General features: G+C 42.7%; 1 protein-coding gene across 1 annotated transcript in view; it reads right to left on the bottom strand.

The window, feature by feature from the left end:
* LOC308403394 (NACHT, LRR and PYD domains-containing protein 12-like) overlaps nucleotides 1–26,625 on the bottom strand; it is a 1,254,170-nt gene that overhangs the window by 110,637 nt on the left and 1,116,908 nt on the right. Inside the window, exons 12-14 of the mRNA XM_080892754.1 lie at nucleotides 23,669–23,845; nucleotides 18,027–18,203; nucleotides 15,512–15,685 (exon numbers count right to left, since the gene is read on the bottom strand). Of these exons, the coding sequence (XP_080748880.1) occupies nucleotides 15,512–15,685; nucleotides 18,027–18,203; nucleotides 23,669–23,845 (528 nt within the window). The remainder of the gene's footprint in view (nucleotides 1–15,511; nucleotides 15,686–18,026; nucleotides 18,204–23,668; nucleotides 23,846–26,625) is intronic.

The raw sequence follows: 26,625 nt of genomic DNA, 5'->3' as shown, positions 1-26,625 counted from the left end.
ATTTACATCTGTGACCATCGGAGGGCAGTAAGCACTCATTAGTCTGTTCCTCTTTACTGATGTCAGTGTTTCTGTCAGTTTAATAATATCTGTGTTCAAATATGTTTCAAATAAGTTCAGTATTCCAACATTGAAATGAACTTCATCATCTCAGCTGAACTGAGCTTCAGAGAAACACTGCATACTGATGTCTGTGAAGCTTTGACAGAAAAACAGTTTAAAACATCAAGTGATTGAATCCATGAATCTAAAAATGTGTTTCTGAGTGAAAGAGACAGACGTGTACAGACTGAACTATCTGTTAAAGGACACTAACATGATACTCTTTAAACTAAACTACACACAGACACACTGAGGAACCACATGAGACTGTAAATCCAGGATAAAGAGGTTCAGTGAATGTGGTGTGGAAGGTGTGGAGGTGGATCAGAGAGTCAGAGGAGACTCTGTAGAAGGACACAGTGCCAGCAGGACAGTCCACATACACTGCTACTCTGTTAGAGACAGAGGAAGAGGAGGTGGAGATGGGTGTTTCTCTGTTATTGTGCCACACAGAGGAATAATGATCAGAGCAGAAAAGACTCCAGGACTGATCATTTCCACCAAACACACAGTCATCACTCCTTCCTTTCCTTTTGATTCCTCTGTAACTCACTGATATCCAAGCCTCTCTCGTCCACTCGACCTCCCAGTAACAGCGACCAGTCAGACCATCTCTACACAGCAGCTGTTCACAAACATCAAATCTGTCTGGATGATCAGGATATGACTGAACCTCCTCCACATATGTCACCTTCCTGTTGTTGTCAGACAGTTGGAGCTTTGTGTTCACTGTGTTTGTGTCGATTGTGAGTTGACAGGAATCTGATGGAGAGAACAAACACAATCCAGCTGCAGTTATTGATCCATCATCTGTTCATTGATTGACCCTTTGATGATGCCTCCTGACATGATGAAGATGGTTGAATGTGTGCTGCTTTGTTTTCATGAATCCCATTAAAAACACACTTACACTTCCTCAGACCTGGTCTCAACCACCGGACTCCAGCAGGCTCCACCCTGAAAGGAGGAGGGGGGTCAGAGCAGCACAGTCAGCATGCACACATGGACATTACATGGCTCTCATACACACACTGTTACACACTGATAAAGGAACAGTCCAACATTGTGACACATAAATGTTTAAACTCCAAAAGAGCAAAACTCATAATCACATCACATTTAATCTCCTTTATTAAGCACGATGTCCAGGGAGCATTGACATGTGCCACAGTCAAGGTTCAACACACTGTGACATTCATGCTGTGATGGAGTGGGTGCATATTAAATGTAAAGACTGAGACTGGGTACAAAAACTGATTCAGTACAGGTAGAGTGCAGCAGCCAGTGCATCACATATTTTGAGCTAATGCAGTGGTCATCACACCACATACTGCTTTCAATGTAAAGGAGCCTTCATTCTCAGATTAGGGCTGTTTGTGACCATAAAGTCTGTCTCACAAGGGCAGCCACTGGTCCAGGCGAGGATGCCTCCACAGTGGGATGTCTGAGGGTGCAGACATGGGTGAAGTTAGGACCAGGTGCCAGTGGACCTGTGGACCTCTGGAGATAGGAGTTATTGTTTCACTCCACCAAAAGCAGGAGAGAAAGATGTTTATTAATAATCCTTCTAATTAATAAATGCTCTGTAGAGCAAATTTGTTGAAGGTAAACAAACATAAATGATGGAAACAGCATCAACCAATCACAATGCTGCACTGCAGGAGGAGGTTGTGATTTGTGCAATTACGATAAGAGCTTTTCAAGCAGAGAGAATATGATGTGATCCTCATGATCACTTAGTGTATCCTAACTCTTTGATATTTCTTTTACAAAGATGCTGCTTCAGTCAGGATGGAATAACTCATAGATGTCATTTATTAGCTCCACATATTAGAAGATCTGCAATTTCCTCCTGTAAACAATTCTCTCTCTCTCTTCAAATATTTTTATTGTTAAGCACAAATAACAATCACAAATTGTCCCATAGACTGACATTGCTTCCTTTTTACAGTTTTGGCATCAAGAAAAGGGGAGAAACAAAGTGAACAACGACAACAACAAAAAACAAAACAAAAACAAACAAAAAGGAAAAACCCTCCTCCCTACTCCCCTCCCTTATCCCAAAGTGCTATCAGCTTATTTTAAGCAATGGTGAAGTCCACATAATAGCTCTCATTTGTTCATAATTTCCAGGTGCCTAATGAGCGGCCTCCAAATCTGATCGAAGTCCTCCAGTTTGTCATTTATAATGTAGCGGATCCTTTCCAGATGAAGAGTATCTGTCAGTACTGAAATCCAGGCTTTCAAGGATTGTACTTCTTTTCCCTTCCATAGGAGGAGAATCAGTCTCTTTGCACACATCAGGCCATAGAACAGGAGGGCAGTCTGTGTGCTTCTTTTAATCTTTGGGCTGAAGGAAGGACACTACTCGGTGTATAAATGCACAATCAACAATCATTTATTTCCATATAATTCAACACTTAAGAGCACAAGAACCATCATGATGGGGAGACCTGCCTGCAGAGGCTCACAGCATGTCTCAAACTGGTGGAGGGTTACTCAAGCTCTTATAGCCTTTAGTGGCCCCCACCTAGTCGTAAAAGCCTAAACATTCACATTCTTTCTCTGTTACGGCGCCTAAGTTATGACCTCGGCTCCCTGTCTTTCTGCTCTCTGTAAAGGTGGGGGTATGGAATGTGGTCTGTTTCTTCTATTATCTGCACAAGGTCCTCTGCACACAACATTCTCTTCATGATTCAGCAGTATGAAATGTCAAGAAACAGTGTAACACATTCAACAGTGTCGAGTAATACAGGTCAATCCAATAGATCTAATGATTTTCACACTCTTTTAAGTCAGAAGTATAATGTAAACTAAAACTACATACTGATCACACATTCTATATTAAGGGGTATAATATGATCTACAGCAGTATCATAATTCAACTACTTTGATTACATATATAAGGTAACATATGATAACCGAATAATCTCACACTTCTCATAAGACAAAGTTCGTGTGAGGTCGAGCCACTGTTAAGGTTCTAATATTGAGGAAGGAGAGTACAAACAACCATGGTCCAGAAGATCTTGGTCAAACAATTGATTTTAATGAATACACGCTTGGGAAGACCACTCTGTACGCAGACAGGAATTGATCTTTGACTTAACCAAAGCATAAACAGATTTTTATAGCATCAGGGTTTGAATTAATGACGCCCCTTCATACGTCACAGACAGAATATATACATACGTCAAATCAAAACCACAATAACTTTTAACACAGTTTAAAAGAACATTATCTCTGTCTCGTCTGGAACACGAGCCCCACATCCTGCAAGACACTGTTCCTCTTTCTTGCAGAGACAACATGACTAATCTCTCACCTATAAATGAGTCTACCGAATGTGTGTGTGTGTGTATATGTCACGACCTCACTCGGCCTCTATGTCACCTCTCGCCTACTAACGCTCACTAACTGTATGTGTGTCTCGTCCTTAAATGCTCTCTCATCTCACCCGTTGCACTTCTGACCTTTCACCAGAACAGAGGCTCATCCTTATGTGTAACAACCTAACTGAAACTATATGTACTATGTTGAATAAATGTTACAATCAAGAACCTCTACTAAAAGCTTAATAAAAGAATATAAAAGTATAACAGACAATTTGAATACCCTAGTTATTCACATAGCCTCGTCTAACCAACTCCTCAGAATAACCTGCACTTAGATTCTGCTTTCGGTTTAATTTCTGCAAACGCTCTGCAAGCCTGCAGTTTCCTGTCACTCCTGACTCTGTACAAAGTGTACTCAAAATCAACAGAATCAGCACATACACACTTAAGGTTATAACAAGCATTCAAAAGCATTTAAGATTATAGATTCAACTCAACAATTTAAAGTGGTTATAACTGCGCCTGTAATAAAGGCTAATTGGGTACCAAAATGTTTAAACATCTGAATGCACTATCAATTGTTGTGATTCGTTCGTTATGGATCAGAGAAGAAAGCAGGCTGAATCCAGGTATAGGTGTCAAAAATAGTGATCTTTATTACATACCTCTAAAACAGAGGCATGGGAAGACAAGCGCACAGTAACAGATCTTCGGCGAGCGGAGGCTCTCCATATCTTTTTATAATATTCATGATGACGTCACACAGACCTTACTGGAAATGATATCAAGTCCCCACAATCCCAAAAGTTTCCCTTATATAGACATCAGATGATAACTTTAAGAGAAAAACAAGTGTGTGATCTGTTGTGCATTTTGTGAAACTGTGAGTCCACTAGAGAAGATGTCCTCCCCTTTGTTAATAAGTGTGTATGTGAGGGAACGTGCGTGTGTTACATAAGTCTGTATATATGTGCACGTTAGTGAGGCCTGACTACGTGCAAAACTGAATGTAACAGTCCAGCTCGAGTGGTGATGGTGATGTTGCAACAGCTTAAGCAGAGAGAGAGAATAATCCAGAACAACCATATACTACTTAAAGTGATGGAAATATGTGTACATTAATATTTTACTCAGATTAACATAGATCTAAATAAAAGGTTATTCTGTCAACAGATACGACAATGATATATTGCTGATAAACTGATGCAGACTAATGAAGTAATAATGAACTAATAACAGTGCATGTAAATGATATCAGTGAGATTAAAATAACATACATTATCCTAACAACTCCTTTGAAACAATGTAAGACATTCAACATAATACAGGTCAATCTAACAGATCTAATGATTTTTAAGGGTATAACCTGATCTGCAACAATATCATAATGCAACTACTTTGATCTCATATATAAGGGAACATATGATAACAAAATAATCTCCACATTTCCCCCTTTAATCTCTTCTCCCAAAGAGATTCCTTACATCATACACTCTAACGTTGCAACGTCCACATCTCCTGGGTCCCGAGACCCTCCGTCCCCCTTTAACGGGTGGACCTTAGGGGAAATGACCCCTGCCTCTACGCCGTGCAGATGCAAGCAAAGTTAGATTTACACCCATTACAGCAGTTACCGATGACACTCCCATCACTCCCCAATTTTCCCACAGCTTTATTTTGGTGCTCCGGTTTTCCACCCCCTTTTTACCACTTATACCCTTCAAATGTACTTAGAATAGCCCCTCTGTCTAACGGGCTTTTAACCTTTATGCTATTGGTACAGCTACCAGTATCTTCCAGTTGGGTGATTCTCAGCTTCTTTCTTCGACTTCCGGGGTTAGACCACCCTTTAGTCGTTACACAGATCTGGGGATTATTCTGCCCCACTATCAAACAAAGATCTGTGTGTATGTTGTCCGTTGTCACCGCCGTGTCCCCTTTTTTGCCAAGAGCCTCTCGAACCTCGTTGGTCTCTGGTGTTCCTAGTTTTCGCCAACCCCTTCCTGGTTATTGCTGTGGTTATGGGATCCATCCTCTCAAGGAGCCCAAATGACACTTGACCCCAGTTGCTGTGAAGGGTCCTCATATCTCCGTGTCCCCGTCTGGTGTCTGTTCCTTTCTCTGCAAGAAACAGAAAGCCAACACCTCTCCCTCGCTGGCTCTCCTAACCTAATGTTGTTGACTTTGTTTATTCCAATCCTATGCTATACTTATGTGTGTAAGCGTGCATGCATTTAACCCTCTGCACGTGAAGTCAATAGCTCCGATATATCAATCCGATCCGTTGTCGGATGAAGCGTTTGACCTTCACAGACTAAGTGCCTATACCTGTTTTAATTCTTCCTTATATAGAACCCCCTCAGTTTCCGGTTAGTTTTAATTAGTCTCGATTAATCGTTCTAGTTGTATTTTGCAATTCAGCTAAAAAGCAAACCTGTTAAAGTAAACAGCTTATTTACAACCACCTGCAAATCATAAGATTAATAAAAGATTCAGCACAACAGACAAGTATCATGTTCAGGTTTTCTCCAATCATTAAATCACTATTATTGCCGCAATTTGTTTTATTCACCCTTTGGGCAATGTTACTCCAAGAGCCCCCTAATGGCCAGTTAGTGAGCTCTATGTCAAACTGTCCCCAAATTTGTTATTTGTTATTATTACCTGTTTTATTATTATTCTTTATTTTCATGTCACTTGTCTGTTTTCTACTGCACCTTCCTCACGCATTCTTAACAAAAGCAAAGCAAACATTAGCAGCACATTGACCGCGGTCAGCCATCTACCTACCAGAGATGCTATAAAAGATTCCCTGTAAAAAACATCACAGTTTTCAAGACAGGATGTGTCTTATCCAACACCCTCCCAAGAATACAGTGTAATGGCATCACCAACTCCTAACCTAAAACACCGTTTCTTCACACATCAGCCCAGAAATCCTGTAATAGAAAAACCTTATTGGCAAGCATCAACCACTTGTCAACTTAAAAAGAGAGTGTTAACGCTGCGCAAGTGTGTACACACAATTTCACATACACAGAAAGTTAAAGTTAAATTGTCATGCAACCTCAGATGTCGCTGTCCTCCTTCTGCTCCTGTAGAAAGAAACACATAAATTCATCCACCCTTTTATCCTATCTAGGTGGAGGTGGTTAACCTTGAGTTATGGTCAAGTCTTGTCATCTTTTACCAGTCAGTCCATTTGTTTTTATTTCTAGTCTTTCCTTCTTTGCTGATAGCGGAAACCATCGCCGCATTTAGATTTCCGCCCTCAGCAAAATGAGCTCATTCCAAAAGAAAACAAAAAGTTGAGATCGCCGACTTGTAATGCTTGTAATTTCCGATATGCAGATCTGCTAATATAAATCAAAATAAAATGAAAGATAACAAAACAAAAATGCAGACGCCAGGGTCTTAGGACTTGTCACTGAATATTCCTCCTATCAGTAAAAATGCCAAACCTAAACCTAAACAGAGTCAAATTAACACCACCTCAACCTTTTCATATCCATAAACCTATATGTTTTGTGTTTGTGAAACAAAATTGAACCATTTCCATATTAAGTAATTTGAGCTCTTGAAATGTTTTAGTGCTCTTAACTCTGGCAGTTTACCTCAACACTCATTCAATAACTTTTATTCAACTGCTACTTGGTCACTCAAATTGTACCTGTTCAAATTGCCTAGGGTTCAACAAAGTCTAGATCCTAGTTATCATGAAACTTGAACGGGTCTACAATGATTTACTTACAATAATTTAAAATCATCACTCAACCTAGCTCTAATACTGGCACTGCGTGACGTTTCTCACACTGGAAACCAGAATTTAGTACAGATCTTTAATACCTCAGGCAATCGTGTTCAACAACAGCCCCAGATATCTCGCACGGGCATCGTTTTCATAACCGAACTGCTCTGGACTCTGCTCCCCAAACCACACAAATGCCCTCTGGGCTTATTATTGTAACAGATTCTGTATTTGGATTTGTTGTGTGCAGCATTGAGCCTTTGTCAATAAAGCATTCTTCATTGCAGCAGCTGGAGCATTGTGTGTCACTTCCTAGTGAATTGAATCAACATTTTGATTTTGGTGCGTGGGTGTGTATCAATTTCCACTCACTCAACGAGTGCATACGTGTTCATGTGTGTGTTTCTCTTTTTGTGTGTTGGGGTGTGTTTGTGTTCATCACCTTCCTGTTCTGTTGTTTGGGTAAACCAGCGGCCTTAAGCATGCCCTGGGGTCCTGCCCTCCTCTTTGGGTCTGTTTGCATCCGTTGTTGCAGCTGCCTGCATCTTCTCCTTGTAACTTGACCCTTTTGCTTCTGTAGCTCCTTCAGGGCTTGCTCCTGCTGTTGGAGCTTTGGGTCAGGTCTGGCGACCTCCTGCTCCAGGTCTGACTGATGGGTTCAATTAGCAGCCAGCTCCTCCGGAGCCATGCTCAGTTTCTGCTTCTGATACCTTAAGCTCTTACTGAGGGCAAAAACCTCAGAGTCTTTTCCTTCCACGTCAGATCAGAGTCTATTTATGTTGTCCTTACTTTGCTCCACGGCCTTCTGCAGCTCTGCTGTTCGGCTCTTCTCAGAGGTCAGCATTCTTTTGCTCACCCTCCCTTTTCCTCCGGGCTTCATGCGCGTCTCGTCACAGCTCTGTCAGCTGACGCAGTCTGGGAATTTCCCCCGTGTAGTGAAACGGGCTTTAGGTTTAGTGCTCCGTCTCTGCTGCATGAGATCGCATGTTGACATTTTCTGGTCGTTGTTGTGGGTCCAGCTGTTGCCTTCAGGGGTCAAAGGATCAAAGATGGTAGCGGAAAAGGGCAACGATGGTAGAGGGGAGGGTAGGAGTCCAGGTCAGCCTCGGCTTTTCACAAAGAAAAAACAAAAACAAAACAAAACAGGCGAACAGGAAAATGACGTTGTGTTGGCTGTGTTATTCGGAGAGGGGAGAAACAACGGAGCCTCCTCTTCCCCCTTTTTGTTTTTTCTCACCCTCTAATCAACTCATAACCCCCCAAGTTGACAGGACAACACAGGTACGTGTTAAAAGTCCTAAGATCCTGTTTAGAAACCTAAAAAGGAATTTTCTGTCATTCAGTAGTCATTCGTCTGAAACAATCAACAAAAACATGTCCCAATTCGACCCTTTTAACCACTAAATTTGTCGTGTCCTCACTTAATCACCAGACCAATGTCTTTTCTTTCCAAGTTAAGTTGTTGTTCTGCAACCCAGAGAGTTTTATTTGTCAGTAGTGGATAAACTATATCCTTTAAAACGTATGTTAAGTGTCGCTGCTTTAACCCTGCTTGTGCGTGCACACGTATGTAAGCTGTTTCTTCATTGCGTATGTTTGTGTTCTTAGCCAGGTTTAATTAATGTTTATGCATTAATCGTTATGCTTGTCCTCATGAGGTTAATGCATTTTCTGCTTATATATGTGAATTTGCATGTGTTGCTCCTGCAGTCTGTCAGACTCCTACACATTTCTCCACTTGAGCCGTCAGTTTTCTTCCCCCAAATTTGCTAACCCAAATTTTAAGTTCCCACCTTATTAACAGCATTCCTGGTCCTCAGCCAGAAGTTACGGCCCACTTGTCAGGTTTATCGAGACATGGCGCTGTGAACAATTCAACCAGAAACTTGCCTTAACATATCCAGCCAAGTTAACCTATAGGTTTTTCCCGTCCGACCGCTGCACGTGGAGAATTGATCCAGGTCTGTTTATTGTCCACCTGAAGAAACACAACTGAGACATTTTATTATCATCATGAATACTTAAGCTACCCGTCTCCCCCTCTGGCCAGAAATACCAGCTTATGTCAAGTTTATAAGTGTAAGCAGGTCTTCATTGCTTCTCCTATATGTTTTTGTTAATGTTCAGTGAGTGTAAGCTGCTTTCTTCATTGCCTCTATATGTTATGGCCAGAGTGAATTCATGCATCGTGTCCCTGATTTCTTCATTCAAAACTATCTCACTTCCGATTCTGTATAAGAGTATAATTTCACATGTAACACTTTGTGTATGTGTGTTTTCCATTCACTCATTTAATTGTCAGTTATTTTCTTTCTTCATTTTATCTTCTTCAGTTTACCTCTTTTAGTTTTCTGGTGGACATCTCTAAACACCATCATGAGTTCAGGCTTTCATTTCAATCTAATTATACCCTGTATTCTTGCAGTCAAGCTTCACCTCTCCACTGGTTCCCGTCCTCTTCTCTCAGTGTCCTTTTGTGGTCCTGAATTCTCCAGCACAGTCCGTGTCCTCTCCGTGTCTCTTCAGTATTGCCTTCTGGATGAAGTCCCAGCCTGGCAAAATATCACCTTCAGTGTCATGTCACTGTGTTCTTACCAGCCTGCAGTCCACCGTGCATTTCCCATCACGTGGTTTCCTCTTCTCTGTTGATGCTTTCAATCATCTCTTTCACGATTACTCCAAGCATGGCAAATCTGACAATCAGTGTCCAGTGCTTTCCCACCATTCAACTGTCCAGCCTGTAACTCAGAGTGCATGTCAGTTTGGTTAACAGTTCAGTTGCCCTATTTTTGGCTGCTTGTAAATTCTTCTCAAGTTCACGATGTTCTATTGGTCTTCATCAGGAGAGTAATTGTCCTTTGGGCTTCTTCTCAGGATAGGGACAAGTGCCAGGTCAAGCTGTAAAATTTTAAGCCAAAATCTGGCCTGTGTTCTCCCAATTATACTACTCTACTGGTTTTGGCGCCGTACTCAAAATTCCAGGTTGAGAGAAGTCCACCTTTATTCATCTGTAACCTGTACTAACACACTAAAACATACGATTAATATCATTTCATTTCTCTCCTTAAAGTCTCCATGGCCTCGTGCCCATTCAACCCCCAAAGAAACAGAGAAAAAACAGTTTTGCACTTTTTCCTTTAATATTAAATGGACGCACGCTGGCCCCCCTTTCTCTCTTTCTCTCTCTGTGCTCATACACACACTCAATGCGGGGTTACAAGCCCCCCTTCTTGCAGCTGCTTGAGACAGAGAGAGAGAGACACACTTTTCCTTTTTTTTCTATCTGCCTAGAGCTTTAAGTCTTATATGGGCATGCAAACTTCCTGTCACACACACACGTCTCCTTTCTCCAGCACACGCACACACAAAATCCCTTCTCAGAGGGAGAGCAAAAAGAGTTTTCCTTTTTTCCAACAAGCAGTTTTAGATTTCACAAGATGACAGTTTATACACTAATTTACACTTTATTTACACACACGCACACAAGTACTTTCCATTCTATTTACATACGGGCCCGTAAGAAAAACACCATATGCCAGAACAACTTTATCTCACTTCTCTATTTCTCTGCTGGTGTTTCCTAAACTTTTAAGTAATTAAAAAGCCTCTAAGCCCAGGGCCGCGCCCTTGCTGATCAATTACACGTTTCAAGTACGCCGCCTTGAAAACGGTCAGATTCCTAAATTCTAATTAATTTATAACCGTTTCCCGCAGCTGGAGAGGAGCTCCACCTCTGGTGCTAGTATCAAACCCACACCTTCAGCTTTACCTAAAGCTCACAGGCCAACGACGTTACCTGGTCCCGGCCGGGTCCGCGACCCTGTCAATCAATCAATGCAGTATAAAGGTAATCACTCGTAGATTACCTGACCTGTTTAACGGGCGTCCGAATCTCAGTGGAAGGTCACTCCAGGCTTAGAACCTAACCACGCGTCCGCGATTAGGGGTCAGCGCCACCTGCTGGACTAACTGCATTCTTAGAGAGCCGCGCTCTCAGTCCTAAATGAATTTACTTGTTTTAAAAGCCTCACTGTTGGACCCTTGCCATCCAGTTTCATTACCTGAGGCCCAAGACCGCGTCTCTGCTAATCGATTGGATCAAATCCCCTACACTACCGATTGACTGGCTGGCATTCCCAGTCAACCCACATTTAAACCTTTTAAACCGTATAGACTTAAACACAACCTCTTAACTCAACACTATGTAACATAAACCAAATAAACAGCAAGACACTCAATCAGTTTATTACTAAATTAAATCACTATGGACTGACACCAGAAGCCTATACTGAGTGAAAATTATTTAATTAAATTTAGTTTTAACTTCCAATATAGCGCCTTTGGATAAACATCAACAGGTGGCACTACTCACCTTTCTTATTTCGCCTGGCGTCACTCAGATAAGCTGCCGGCGTCCGCCCCTTTGCCACCTCCAAGAAGCAGCCGCAAACTCTTCTCCTCCCCACCGGGATTTCGGCACCAGAAATTGTTGTGATTCGTTCGTTATGGATCAGAGAAGAAAGCAGGCTGAATCCAGGTATAGGTGTCAAAAATAGTGATCTTTATTACATACCTCTAAAACAGAGGCATGGGAAGACAAGCGCACAGTAACAGATCTTCGGCGAGCGGAGGCTCTCCATATCTTTTTATACTATTCATGATGACGTCACACAGACCTTACTGGAAATGATATCAAGTCCCCACAATCCCAAAAGTTTCCCTTATATAGACATCAGATGATAACTTTAAGAGAAAAACAAGTGTGTGATCTGTTGTGCATTTTGTGAAACTGTGAGTCCACTAGAGAAGATGTCCTCCCCTTTGTTAATAAGTGTGTATGTGAGGGAACGTGCGTGTGTTACATAAGTCTGTATATATGTGCACGTTAGTGAGGCCTGACTACGTGCAAAACTGAATGTAACAGTCCAGCTCGAGTGGTGATGGTGATGTTGCAACAGCTTAAGCAGAGAGAGAGAATAATCCAGAACAACCATATACTACTTAAAGTGATGGAAATATGTGTACATTAATATTTTACTCAGATTGACATAGATCTAAATAAAAGGTTATTCTGTCAACAGATACGACAATGATATATTGCTGATAAACTGATGCAGACTAATGAAGTAATAATGAACTAATAACAGTGCATGTAAATGATATCAGTGAGATTAAAATAACATACATTATCCTAACAACTCCTTTGAAACAATGTAAGACATTCAACATAATACAGGTCAATCTAACAGATCTAATGATTTTTAAGGGTATAACCTGATCTGCAACAATATCATAATGCAACTACTTTGATCTCATATATAAGGGAACATATGATAACAAAATAATCTCCACACAATGCTGTAGATAATGATGATGATTATTAACAATAGCAGCAAAATATCTCCACACTCTCAATACCACACACACACACACACACGTACACACCCACACATACACAGTAGATAGACTCATTTATAGGTGAGAGGTTAATCATGTTTTTCTTGCAACTGCAAAATTGTGTCTGCAAAATTGACAGTTGTCATAAGACGTGCTGCTGATGTTCCAGAAGATAAGCGTGGGCAGGACAGTGACAGGAAGCACCTGGTGTGGAGACAGAGACAATGTTCTTTTCAAACTGTGTTAAAAGTCATAGTGTTTTTGATTTGACACATGCGTATATTGTATCTGATGACGCATGAGGGGGCGTTAACCCTGATGAATCAAAAGCAATCTGAAGTGTCTTTTTGGGTGGAGATCTACAGCTGGTGTTTCAGATTGTACATCTCCCCACGCTGAGTGTGTTCATTAAAATCAATTGTTTGACAAAGCTCTTCTGGACCATGATTGTTTTTACTCCCCACCTGAATATTTGAACCCTTAAAACTCTAAACCCCCTGGTTTAGGTCGGCAACCTTTCTGATGATGAGTGCATCTAACATTTCCTCAGAAGTCAATGTGCCATATGATTGCATTAGCAATAAATTACACACTTTATAGAACCACTTCGTAGGATTATATTTGTGCGCAGATGTTTGCAGCTATCAGCGAATAGTTATCAGCTATTTTGAAACAAAAAAAGACTTTTTATCCATAACAGCAAATGAACTGTACAACAGAAAATACAAATGCTATTTATGGTCTCCTCACAACAATGATAAGAAAAGTAAACTGGGCCAATATGTCATGTTTGTTAATACAGGGACACACATGTTAATGTGATCTCTGGTCTCCCACTCAGAGACACAGGTCTCCAAGTGTCCAGCATTCAGACCTGAGGACTCTCTTCATGTGAGAGAAAATCTGCTCACACAGATATGTAGAGCAGAATACTGTCAATAAGGCCTCTGCAATGTTCTGAAGACAGTTAAACCTGTCAGGTAGTGATGTCCAGCAGGTGGAAATGCAGCTCCATGAACACGCACAGCTGTGGATTCCAACTGCGTTCGTAGTTCTGCAAACTTTGACCCCACAGAGTCGAGCTTTTCAGTTCAATCAGCTGCATTTCGATGTCCTCTGTGTCCAGCCAGTTAATGCGACACAAATCCAGCTGCTCATTAAAGCTTTCTGGTTTGATCAGAAAAGAAAACATTGGTCCAAACACCTGACGCTTCGGGTCTCTCCTCCTCCTGGGTAACCGACCCCTGCTCTAAAGCATCTGATTTGGATTCCTGAGATCAAATATATTTTCCTTTGGCTTTGTTTTCTTCCCATTTGTGGCTTTAATGTAGTGTTACATCCTGTTTGTTTGCTTCCATCTGTATACATGTCCAGATTCACTGTTATGTTTCTATTCTTACATTGCTGTGTGATCACTGTTCCCTCTGCTGACTGATGTGACCTTTTGTATCTCACACTGATACTTGTCATATTTGTATCTGCGTCTAAAAGATAAAAAGTTTTCCATGCTAAAGCACAGCTCCACCTCCTGCAGTTCTCCCTCTGAACCACTAGATGTCTCTGTTATCTAAATGAAGACGTGCAGCACAGCAACCACAGCAGCGCTCAGATCACACGTGTCCTGTTATTATGTATAAAAGCATGAAACAGGTGAGACAGGTGGGATCAATATTAATGTTGTGGAAATATATGAAAAAGCAACAGAAGAGTGAAAACATTTCGTGTTTCTAGAAAGATCTTTCAGCTCACAGCTGCTCACAGACTGTATTTACAAGTGACAAACTGCAACTCTACAGTACATCTACAGTATATATCAAATATATTCTGTATTCAAATCTATTGAGTGATGTTTGAAAGTCTTTCCAGGTGAGTTTGATCCAGGAGGGTCTGAAGCCAGAGTCAGACAGAGACTGTGCAGAGACTGTAGAAGGACAGAGCAGCAGCAGAGCAGTCCAGATACACTGATGATCCTCTGTCAGATCCAGAGGGACACACACAGGGATAATGCTGGACTCTACATTGTGTCTGACAGTGGAGCTGTTCTCAGAGCAGTTCACTCTGCAGCACTGACAGTCATCTGCACTTCTTCTCATTCCTCTGTCAGTCACTGCTGACTCTCCACCTCCCAGTAACATGGCCCAGTCAGAGCGTCTCTACACACAAGCTGCTGCTGCTTCAACCTCTCTGGATCATCAGGACACAGCTCCTCCTCTCTCAGCACACACACCGTCCTGTTTACCATCATATCCTCCACCTGCAGAGAGAAGAAGGAAGAGCAGAGGAGATAAACGAGTGTTTCCAGAGACTCTTCATCAGCTGTCAGTCAGTGATGCAGCACATCCAGTATAAAGAGCAGCAGGGACTTCAGTGCTGGGACTGTACTAGGACTCATTGTTGCTTCACTTTTTCTAATCTTTGGATTTTTATTGAAGTTGATGAAAATGTTTTTCCCTCCTAGTTTGAGTTTGGACTTTCATTCATTAGAAGAACCTTGGTGTGTCCACTCTGAGCTCTGTAGGAACCCCAACAACAAGCCCAACAATCCAGATGGACGGTTCCAGCTGTTAACTGGAGGAATTCCATCCAAACATCTGCTCTCACTAAATTCTTCCTCACCTACAGACTGTGTTCTTCACTGCTTTAAACTTGGAAATGAATGCAGTCATTGGTCTGCGTGCTGCTTTGTTCAGAGAGCTGATTGGCTGTTGACAGTGTTTGATCAGAGCGTGTCAGCCGTTACTATGGTGACCATAAAGGTCAGAAACAGGAAGTGTTTGTGTCCAATCCTGAAGCCTGTCACCATTCTCCTCTCACAGCTTCACTGAGAAGCTGCAGCTTTACAGGAAACACTGGATCTTTGTTTCATACTGACTGTGTTTAGTACAATACTGCTGACAGCACCACCCACTCACTCCATCACTCTACTTACACCAGAGTCTCCAGTCTGTAGTCTGGACTCTGCTGAAGATCAGACAGCTGCTTCACATCTGGATCCTTCAGGTTGTTTCCTCTCAGGTCCAGCTCTCTCAGATGGGAGGGGTTGGACTTCAGTGCTGCTGCCAGATAATCACAGCTGATCTCTGACAAACCACAGAGCCTCAATCTGTATAAAGAATGAAAGATGTAAGTTTATTAGACAAAGTGTGAGCTTGAAATCATTCAGTGTTTCATCATCTGTTCAGAGCTGAAGAAGGTTCAGAATGTAGAAGTTTAGAAAATGGAAACTCCAAACAGCTGAAGCCAACAGGAAGCAGCTTCAAACAGGAAACTGTGCAGAGTTTCAGACTATATGTCCTGATGCAGCCAGTTGGATTTTGGAGATTTGAATCTCTGTTCTGTGACTAAGTCCTTGAATCATTTCTTCCAGTTGGTCCAACAAGACAGACTAAGTGTTGGACATGTGTTGTGGCTCCATCAGGGGAGCTTCTAAATGTGATGTGATGGCCCCTCTGGGTCTGTCAGGTCACAGGACTGAAGAGAGCTCAAACTGGGCACACAGTTGTTCCAGTCTGGACCAAAGACTCTATACTGGGACTGAGGGACTGCTTTGACTGCACCCACGGTGACGTTTTAAAGGCTCATGTTCTCACTTAGATCATCGATTTCTACTTACATTTCTTTCTGGGAAAAATTCGGATTACTTTGAAAACAGGAAGTATTTTCCCCAATAAGCAGTCCTGGATTAGTAAATCACTCCAACATGTTCTCAGGCAGAAGAAGCTGTCTTGTTATGAGGGAGAGAAGAAAAAGATTGAGGCACAGAAACTTGTTGAAAGAGAGATAAAGCAGCTAAAATCAGGTGTAAAAGTAAAGCAGAGGATGAGCTGAATAAAGGACACTCAAGGCTGGCTTGGAAAGGAATGAAGTCCATGGTGGGGATGCAGGACAAGGAGCAAAGATGAATGTGATGCTGAATCAGCAGAAGACTTGGACTCATTTGATTCCAGCTTTGATATCATTGATTTCAATGAAGAGCTTTGTGATTGTAGCAAAGGGCTGGTAGCTCTGAGAGTCCCACTGATGAGGTGTTTGTGTGGAAATCTCTTAGTGGGACCAAAGAGAGAAAAAGCCCTGGTCCTGATGCTGTGGGAGGGAAATGATTGAAGTGTGCTGTGAGGAAGTGACTGGGAGGTTTTCACACATTTTCCAGTCCTCCTTGGAACAACAGGAAGTTCCCAGCATATGGAAACAAGGGTTAAGTGTCCTATGGCACTCAGTGATGATGGTGCTGTGGCCCCACCACCTCCACCTCTTTGTAAAGGAACTAACTGTAATCTGAAGCTTCAAATGGAACTAAGACTTCCTCCACTAGGTGGCAGTGTCTGATGAGAAAGTGTTAGTGGAGCTGGCCTGGAGTCAGAAACAGGAAGATGCAGGATTTGGGCTGAAATGGGGAAAGTGGTTCGCACTAGTGCCTTAAAGCAAGAAGGTTGTAGGTTGAAGCTTGTTGGCCTTTCTGTGGAGGTTGGATGTTCTCCCACAGTCCAATGAAATGCTGCTTAGGTTCACTGGTGCTTCTAAATTGGCTGTAGGTGTGGATGTGAGAGAGTGCTTCTCTGTCTCTCTCTGCTGGCCCTGTGATGGACTGCTCACCTGTGCAGGTGGACCACGCCTCTTGCCCTATGACAGCTAGGGCACAGGCTGCAGCCCTGTGAGCCTAAGCTGAATAAACAGTTAGTAAAAATGATCCATAGATGGCCTGAAATCCCCCAGTTAGCAGTTTGGTAGATAGCTATGACATGCTAATCCCATCCAGCAGCTGTATTCTACCTGTAAGCTGATCCCTGCTGAGCCAAAGCACTTTTTCATATACAAATTACAACCTTTAATAGAAACCTATTGGTCAGCATCTTATTAGCCTGCTGTTAGCTTCATTCCACAGAAAACTGAGAGAAACTAACAGAGTTGATAAAGAATAAAGAGAAATGTGCTGATTTAAAGCCTTTGAAGTGCTTCAGATGATCTCTGTCCACTTCTGTCCACTCATTCATTCATGTAAGCTTTCTAATGCAGCTTTGATCTTCACAGTCTGCTTCATGAAACTCATTCTAACCCTGAATGTCAGAGTGTTCCTCCTTCTCTTTCCCATCATTCATGCTGGCAGTGGAGGAGATTTGGATGTTGGACTGTGTTTTGGATGATGTGTGTATGTTTGTGTTGGACTGCTGTCTGTAAAGCAAACGCACATTTTGCTTTGGATTTCAGTGTCAGACAGACTTTAAGGTGGAATGAAGAGTTGGAGAGTTTCACAGTGAATTATCCAGTGGAGGATTTTTCTTCTTCTTTGAAGGTTTGAAATGTGAACATTGTTCTGCTGCAGTCAATGGACTAAACCAGAGAAGAAGAAAACAGACTTTACCATGAAGATCCTCAGTGTGGATCAGTATAATATCAGCCTGATGTCTGCAGTTTAGTGTCAGCACAACTAAAACATGCTGACTGACCTCAGAGTTTCAAGTCCACATCCTGGACTCTCCAGGAAACCACACAGATGCTTCACTCCTGAATTCTGCAGGTTGGTGTTCCAGCTCAGCTCTAGCTCTCTCAGATGGGAGGGGTTGGACTTCAGTGCTGCTACCAGATAATCACAGCTGATCTCTGACAGACCACAGTTCTCCAATCTGTGTAAAGAATGAAAGATGTAAGTTTATTAGACAAAGTGTGAGCTTGAAATCATTCAGTGTTTCATCATCTGTTCAGAGCTGAAGAAGGTTCAGAATGTAGAAGTTTAGAAAATGGAAACTCCAAACAGCTGAAGCCAACAGGAAGCAGCTTCAAACAAACACAACAAGAGAAAAAACTCTGAATGTTTCACATTAAAGTCGTACATTTCTCATAAAAACAGGACAAAGACTTGAAAAAGTCGTATTTTTCCTTCCAGGAACCACAAGGCTTCACTTTTAAAGGTGAAGTGTGAAAGAAATGGACATATTTGAAGTCCAACACCTTTTTCCAGTCACATTATTAAAGCAGACAAACTACAAGCTCATTTTCATTCCAACAAGTCATCTTCTGACCTGGACTAACAACACTGGTCTCTATGTGCAGCTGGCTGTGAGACCAGTGCTCAGGGAGCGTCTACAAAGTGCAACACTGAAAGAACATCACACACTCATTTGCTTCCAGCACTTTCACACAAACATCTACTGTCATTATTGTCACCAAACTCTGTGGATCCTTTATTGCAAATTCAAATGGGATCAAATGGTCAGACAAAACAGGGTTATGAGGAAATATGATGAAATGTTGTGTATTAGCAGCAAGTTGTCTGTGAAGGTTCTCAGTCATCCAGGTCATCGTAGTCAAAGGAGCTTGCAAAGAAAAGCGTCTGGACTTCTTTAAGTTACTTGAAGACGTTTCACCTCTCATCCGAGAAGCTTCTTCAGTTCTAAGGTCAAATGGTGGAGAGTCCCAGATATAAACCTAGTGGGAGTGATCCCCCACAGAGGGACAAAAGGACCCCCTGATGATCCTCTAATCGCCTGAGCCAAGGTGTGAAACTGGGTGTGGGCCCCAATCAGCCAGAGTTTCGGGTGGGTTCATTGTGAAACCTGGCCCCACCTTATCATGCGAATTCCTGAGATCAGATGGCCCAGGATGTGAGTGGGCGTTAAGGCGTCTGGGAAGGGATCTCAAAACTGGATTGTAGATGGCAGAGAGTTGGTGTCGTAAACCCCGCCTCTGTTCAAAGATGGTCGCTCACAGTGGACATAGATGGCTTCTTTCACTCCTCTTTCAAACCATCTGTCCTCTCTGTCCAAAATGTGAACATTGGCCTCCTCGAAAGAGTGTCCTTTATCCTTAAGATGCAGATGGACTGCTGAGTCTTGTCCTGTGGAGGTGGCTCTTCTGTGTTGTGCCATGCGCTTGTGAAGTGGCTGTTTGGTCTCTCCAATGCACTGTACAGCATACACCACATTGTTAAGCTTGTGTTTAGGAGTTTTGTCTTTCGGGTTAACCAGTTTCTGTCTGAGTGTGTTGCTTGGTCTGAAGTACACCGGGATGTCGTGCTTGGAGAAAACTCTCCTGAGTTTCTCTGATACACCGGCTACATAGGGGATGACAATGTTGTTGCGTCTGTCCTTCTTATCCTCCCTCGCTGGTGTCTGGTCTTCTTTTCTGTGCCTCTTTGCTGACTTTAAGAACGCCCATGTAGGATAGCCGCACGTTTTGAGTGCTTCCTTTACATGCGTGTGTTCCTTCTTTTTTCCTTCAGGCTTAGAGGGAACATGTTCTGCCCGGTGGTGTAGGGTCCTAATTACTCCAAGTTTGTGTTCCAGAGGGTGATGGGAGTCAAAGAGGAGGTACTGGTCCGTATGTGTGGGCTTCCGGTAAACTTCGATGTTGAGGTTGCCGTTCTCTTCAATGTGCACAGCGCAGTCCAGGAAAGGCAAACAGTTGTCCTTTGTGTCTTCCCTGGTGAACTTGATGTTTTTATCCACAGCGTTAATGTGCGCAGTGAAGGATTCCACTTCTTGTGTCTTGATTTTGACCCAGGTGTCGTCCACATATCTGTACCAGTGGCTGGGTACTCTTCCTTTGAAAGACCCAAGAGCCTTTCTTTCCACTTCCTCCATGTAAAGGTTGGCTACAATAGGTGACACGGGGGAGCCCATGGCACAGCCATGTTTTTGTCTGTAAAAGCCTTCGTTGTATTTGAAATATGTAGTGGTGAGGCAGAGGTCTAACAGGGTGCAAATCTGATCGGGTGTGAAGTTGGTCCTGTCCTCCAAGGAGCTGTCTTCTCGTAGTCGTTTTCTGACAGTCTCCACGGCCTCCGTGGTGGGTATGCAAGTGAAGAGAGAGACTACATCAAAGGACACCATGGTTTCATCTGGATCCAGGGTAAGTTTCTGGACCTTGTCGGTGAAGTCGGTGGAGTTCTTGATGTGGTGTGGGGTGTTCCCCACGAGAGGAGCAAGGATGGTAGCAAGGTGTTTAGCAATGTTATAAGTGGCTGAGTTTATGCTACTGACTATGGGTCTGAGTGGGACAGCTTCCTTGGGGATTTTAGGAAGTCCGTAGATGCAGGGTATGGCACCCCCTGGGTAAAGGCGGTGATATGTAAGGCGGTCAATAATTTTGTCCTTTTCAAAGTCTTGAAGGCAAGCTATAACTTTCTTTTTGTAGCTGCTTGTGGGGTCTTGCTTTAAGGTTTCGTAGGTATTGTTGTCACTGAGGAGAGTAGTGATCTTTGTATGGTAATCTGTAGTGTTTAGGACCACGGTGCATCTTCCCTTATCAGCTGGTAAAACAGTGATGTTGTGGTCTTTGCTCAGGGAAGCGACGGCCTTCTTTTCCTGTATTGTGAGGTTGGATGGAGGGACTTTGGCACTGGAGAGTGTGGCTGAGACTTTCATCCTGATTTGCTCTGCTTCTGTCTGTGATAATTTATTAATCCGTATGGCAGATTCTGTGGCTGTGATGAGGTCCACTATGGGCAACTGTTGTGGAGAAATGGCAAAATTGAGTCCTTTGGCTAATACTCTCTTTTCAGGTTCAGTGAGAATCCTGTCTGAAAAGTTCTTAACCCATTTCTCCTGACTGACTTCAGGTGTATTTTCTTCTCTGGGTTGTGTAGGTTCAGGATGAGGAGTGTGTGTTTTTGAAAGCAAGGTGTGAAATTTCCTGCGTTGTCTTTCTTTTCCTTTAGAGTGTTGGGCCCGCTGAGCCTTGTCCACAAACTTGTAAACCTCTTCTAAGATTGGAGAGGGTAGAAGGATTTCCAGTTCCTGCAGGGTCTGGCTGATCTTGATCTGGAGGGCATCTATGGTGAAATGGACCTGTCTTATCCTTTCACTTAAAAGGTGATTTTGTGCTCTCTGTAGAATCAAGTCTGCTCTGTATCCCCTGACAGTGGATCCAAGGCGCAGGCTCTTAGGAACAACTCTGCTTTGTCTACATCTTAGGTTGAAACGGAGATGGTTCCTATAATCCGCTAGTTTCCTTGATTCCCTTTCATACTCCCGCACCAGTTGAAGGGTGTTCCTCCCAAAATGTACGGCAATATGTCTGTGAAGGTTCTCAGTCATCCAGGTCATCGTAGTCAAAGGAGCTTGCAAAGAAAAGCGTCTGGACTTCTTTAAGTTACTTGAAGACGTTTCAACTCTCATCCGAGAAGCAGTGAGGACAGATGGTTTGAAAGAGGAATGAAAGAAGCCATCTATGTCCACTGTGAGCGACCATCTTTGAACAGAGGCGGGGGTTTACGACACCAACTCTCTGCCATCTACAATCCAGTTTTGAGATCCCTTCCCAGACGCCTTAACGCCCACTCACATCCTGGGACATCTGATCTCAGGAATTTGCATGATAAGGTGGGGCCAGGTTTCACAATGAACCCACCCGAAACTCTGGCTGATTGGGGCCCACACCCAGTTTCACACCTTGGCTCAGGCGATTAGAGGATCATCAGGGGGTCCTTTTGTCCCTCTGTGGGGGGTCACTCCCACTAGGTTTATATCTGGGACTCTCCACCATTTGACCTTAGAACTGAAGAAGCTTCTCGGATGAGAGGTGAAACGTCTTCAAGTAACTTAAAGAAGTCCAGACGCTTTTCTTTGCAAGCTCCTTTGACTTAGCAGCAAGTTATTGAATCATTTTCCTCAGAAACCAAACAAAATGATTGACAAACATGTTTTTACAAACTCAGTGTTGGACTTGGATCAGCAGGATAAGCTGATGTTTAAAGGCATTTGAGTCTCGCTGTATGAGAGTCCAGTCTATATTTATGGATGATGTTCTTTCAGTGTTGCACTTTGTAGACGCTCCCTGAACCTCACAGCCAGCTGCACATGGACCAGCTGACATTACCCAGCATTAGAGGCGGGTGTAAAAAAATGGATTTTCCTATTTAAATGGTTTTAATTTGAATAAAGCGATGTTGATTCATTCAATCCTGAATCGATTTTTAATATAAATGTATTTTGCCAGAATCTCAGGTTAAAGCTCCCAAAAGTATTTCAACAACAACCAAACAGACAAAACAGTAAATGAGAGCAGCTAAACACACAAAGATGGAAACACAGAGCGTGGATCGTTCACTCGACGGCACGTACACGGACACGCCGTCTGGGCTGAAAGTGGAAAGCTCACAGATCCTGAAACTGCAGGTTTCATCTGTCTCCAACCAAAACTGACTGAACCAGCAGCAGAAGAAGATCGCTTTACGTTTGATGAACATCGTCATGAATTCTCTCTGACTTTGACGTTTACTTCCTACACAGCTCTCTCTCTCTCAGTGTACTTCAAGAACAGTTTACCTTCAAAAATCTGTTTCCTGCATTATTCACTGCTTATTACGCACCAGTCTGCTGTTGTGTTCACTGCTGTCGGCCTCCGAAAACAAAGCCTCATTTCTGCTGTTCAATACTGAAGAAATTTAAACCTTTTAAAATGATGACAGATTACAAACTCTCAGCTGTGTCTGTAATCAAACCTCTGTAACTTTGCTTCACTTCAGCAGCATCAGCTCATGTTCACATGTTGATTCATGGTTTGCTTCAGTTTTTGATGGACTGCAGAATATTTTGAAGGTTATCTGCTATAAAAAGCCAGAACAGGAAAATCTGCTTCATGTGTTTCTGTTTGATCCTCAGTGACTTTGACACAAAGGCCTCTGCTGTGATGATCACACCTCTGATCAAGTCTCACAGTGTCAGCTTTGTTTTCATACATATGGATATGTGCTGATAAATGATCAGAATTATAATATTTCCCACTGTCTGCTGTGTGCCGTGACCTTTGACCTGCTAAAGACAGTCAGCTGTGGATTATTCATTGTTGTGTCTGATGCTTAGAACTGTGAGGAAGAACACTACACAGTTAATCAGGGTCCCCTCTCTCTGAATCAGGAAAGGTGGGCAGGCCGCGTGTGGGCCGCGGGCCATACGTTGAGTCTCACTGCTTGAAATGTGAACATTGTTCTGCTGCAGTCAATGGACTAAACCAGAGAAGAAGAAAACAGACTTTACCATGAAGATCCTCAGTGTGGATCAGTATAATATCAGCCTGATGTCTGCAGTTTAGTGTCAGCACAACTTTCACATCATATTCATCTCAGCACAACTAAAACATGCTGACTGACCTCAGAGTTTCAAGTCCACATCCTGGACTCTCCAGGAAACCACACAGATGCTTCACTCCTGAATCCTGCAGCTTGTTGTTCCAGCTCAGGTTCAGCTGTCTCAGATGGGAGGGGTTGGACTTCAGTGCTGCTGCCAGATAATCACAGCTGATCTTTGACAAACCACAGTCCATCAATCTGTGTAAAGAATGAAAGATGTAAGTTTATTAGACAAAGTGTGAGCTTGAAATCATTCAGTGTTTCATCATCTGTTCAGAGCTGAAGAAGGTTCAGAATGTAGAAGTTTAGAAAATGGAAACTCCAAACAGCTGAAGCCAACAGGACGCAGCTTCAAACAAACACAACAAGAGAAAAAACTCTGAATGTTTCACATTAAAGTCGTACATTTATCATAAAAACAGGACAAAGACTTGAAAAAGTCGTGTTTTTCCTTCCAGGAACCACAAGGCTTCACTTTTAAAGGTGAAGTGTGAAAGAAATGGACATATTTGAAGTCCAACACCTTTTTCCAGTCACATTATTAAAGCAGACAAACTACAAGCTCATTTTCATTCCAACAAGTCATCTTCTGACCTGGACTAAAAACACTGGTCTCTATGTGCAGCTGGCTGTGAGACCAGTGCTCAGGGAGCGTCTACAAAGTGCAACACTGAAAGAACATCACACACTCATTTGCTTCCATCATCCAACCTGAAGAGGAAACAGAGACGCCTCCCCTTCAAAGTAAAAGCTGCTCCTTTTGGACACAGTATCAGAGAAAGTCTACAGTATAACATAGAAAAGACAGAACAAAGTTTTGGTTGTTTTTAAATTTTGCAGAAATGAAACTACACTAAGCTCAATTATGTGACTGACATTTCATCCCATGTCGGTTTGGCCTCATCCTGGGCCGGATTATCCAGCACACACTCTGACCACAGTCCCAGGGGCCACGCACAGCTGGGCTCCATCCAAGAGACAGGAAACAAACCAACACAATAATAAAAAGCACCATGTGATCTTCTTACATCTTCAAGACAAACATAGTAAAAACATGAGCATATTTGTTTCCTGATAAAATGATGTGACAGGTAGAACAGAGTAAAGTGGTGGTGTTACAGCCTTTCTCCCCTCTGCTGCCGAGGCTGTTAGTCTCTCCCAAACTCAGCTACAGGACTTCCAAATGAATGAAAGCAGCAGAAGTGGCTTTACAAATGAAAGAGGAAGAGGAGAAGAAGAGGAGAGGGAGGCCACCCTGACCATCACTCCAGCTGAAAACATCACACTTCCATTAAAGTTGGTGAGGAAATGTTGAGCAGGATGAGCTGCTGGCTAATCTGGAGGCTGTAGCAGCAGCTCACAGTCACAGTGGATTTCCACTCATGAAAAAGCTCTGGCTGCTTCATTTCTCATCTCATATCAGAGACTTTAATGCTTCACTGAAGCTGTACTGTGATGCTTCCATATCCCAGTGAGACCTCCATAATGATTTCAGCTGTTCTGTACACACACTGTGTGCCCTGTATGGCTCAAAGTCTCTGCAGCCTGTTTTTATCTGCTATCATCAGATCTTCATCATCCTCATTCACATCCCTCACACACTCTACAGCCTCATCAGCACTGACTTCATCTTCACTGACTGATGGAGCACAACATGAACCTGTGGAGGCTGAAACACTGTCCTGTCAAACATCTCCCCGTCACCACTCCACTTCTGTCAGCCTTTAAATGAACCCTGCTCAACTCTGTCACTTCTGTTTGGAGCCAAAAGGAAAAACTGTTGTTCAGTCGTTTGGAAAGACAACATTTCTGAAAGCACGCAAACTTCTTCACATTTGTCTTCAGACACATCCTGAACATTTAGGAACTAAAGAAAGTTTCAAACATCAATCAAAGACCTGAAATATAGAAAAACAACAACAGTCAGTGAACTCACCTCAGAGTCTCCAATCGACAGTTTGGACTCTCCAGTCCAGCACACAGAAGCTTCACACCTGAATCCTGGAGGTTGTTGTTGTTACTCATGTCCAGCTCTGTCAGATGGGAGGGGTTGGACTTCAGAGCTGAGGCCACAACTTCACAGTGAGACTCTGAGAGTCGACACTCAGTCAGTCTGTGATGATAGAAAATATAAAACGTGTTATTATTAAAGCAGAAAATCTGCATTATAAACACAGACTGAATGTATATGAAGACAAAACAGAGTGAGGTCATAATCTGATGAATCTGCTCTTCACATCTGTGCTTCAGCTCCTCTTACTGTGTTTGACATGACACAACGATTGAGTCTCTCTCAGACCTGCAGACTTTTAATGAGAATCTTTGTTTGGCGTTAATCTGCAGATGAAGGAGGAAGATGGTGTCACATTTAGGCTTCCATAATGTCCACAGTCTGTCACTGAGATCTGATCCAGAGTCAGAGTGAAGACACACATTTGGACTGTTTCCTGTTTTGACTCCAGAACATTTTGAATGAGTTCAGCTCAGTGAAGAGTTCCAGCTGGAAAGATGATCTCTGTTTGCTACCTGCTGTCAGGTACGACTGTTCACGTCCACACGCAGGAAAAACCTGCTGACTGTTACCAAACGGAGCAGAAATCTCATCACTGGACAATAATGATGAATGAACTCAGAGCTGCTGATATCAGATCTGATTTCAGGGGAACTAAACACAGAAATGATTGGCTCATTTTAGCTTTCTGAGCCATTATCTGCTGCTGTGTCGCTAGTTGGCAGAAAATGATTTGTATTCCTGTTCAGGGCTTCAGTGTTTATGAGTCTAGATCCAGGTGACAGCAAGTCAAAATGATGTTACCTGTCTGTGTCCAGCAGCAGCCTGTATTCACTTTGAATATTGTTATAAGCTGACATGGATCAGTTTGTCTTTGATTGGTTTGTAAATGTCACTGTTTCCATTGGACCTGAGTGACGTACAAAGACAGAGAGGGAGAGAAAGGAGAGAGAGGATGGAGACAGCA

This window comes from Rhamphochromis sp. 'chilingali', assembly GCF_963969265.1.
Source record: "Rhamphochromis sp. 'chilingali' genome assembly, chromosome: 1".
Lineage (NCBI taxonomy): Eukaryota > Metazoa > Chordata > Actinopteri > Cichliformes > Cichlidae > Rhamphochromis > Rhamphochromis sp. 'chilingali'.
This window is presented reverse-complemented; position numbering and strand designations above follow the sequence as displayed.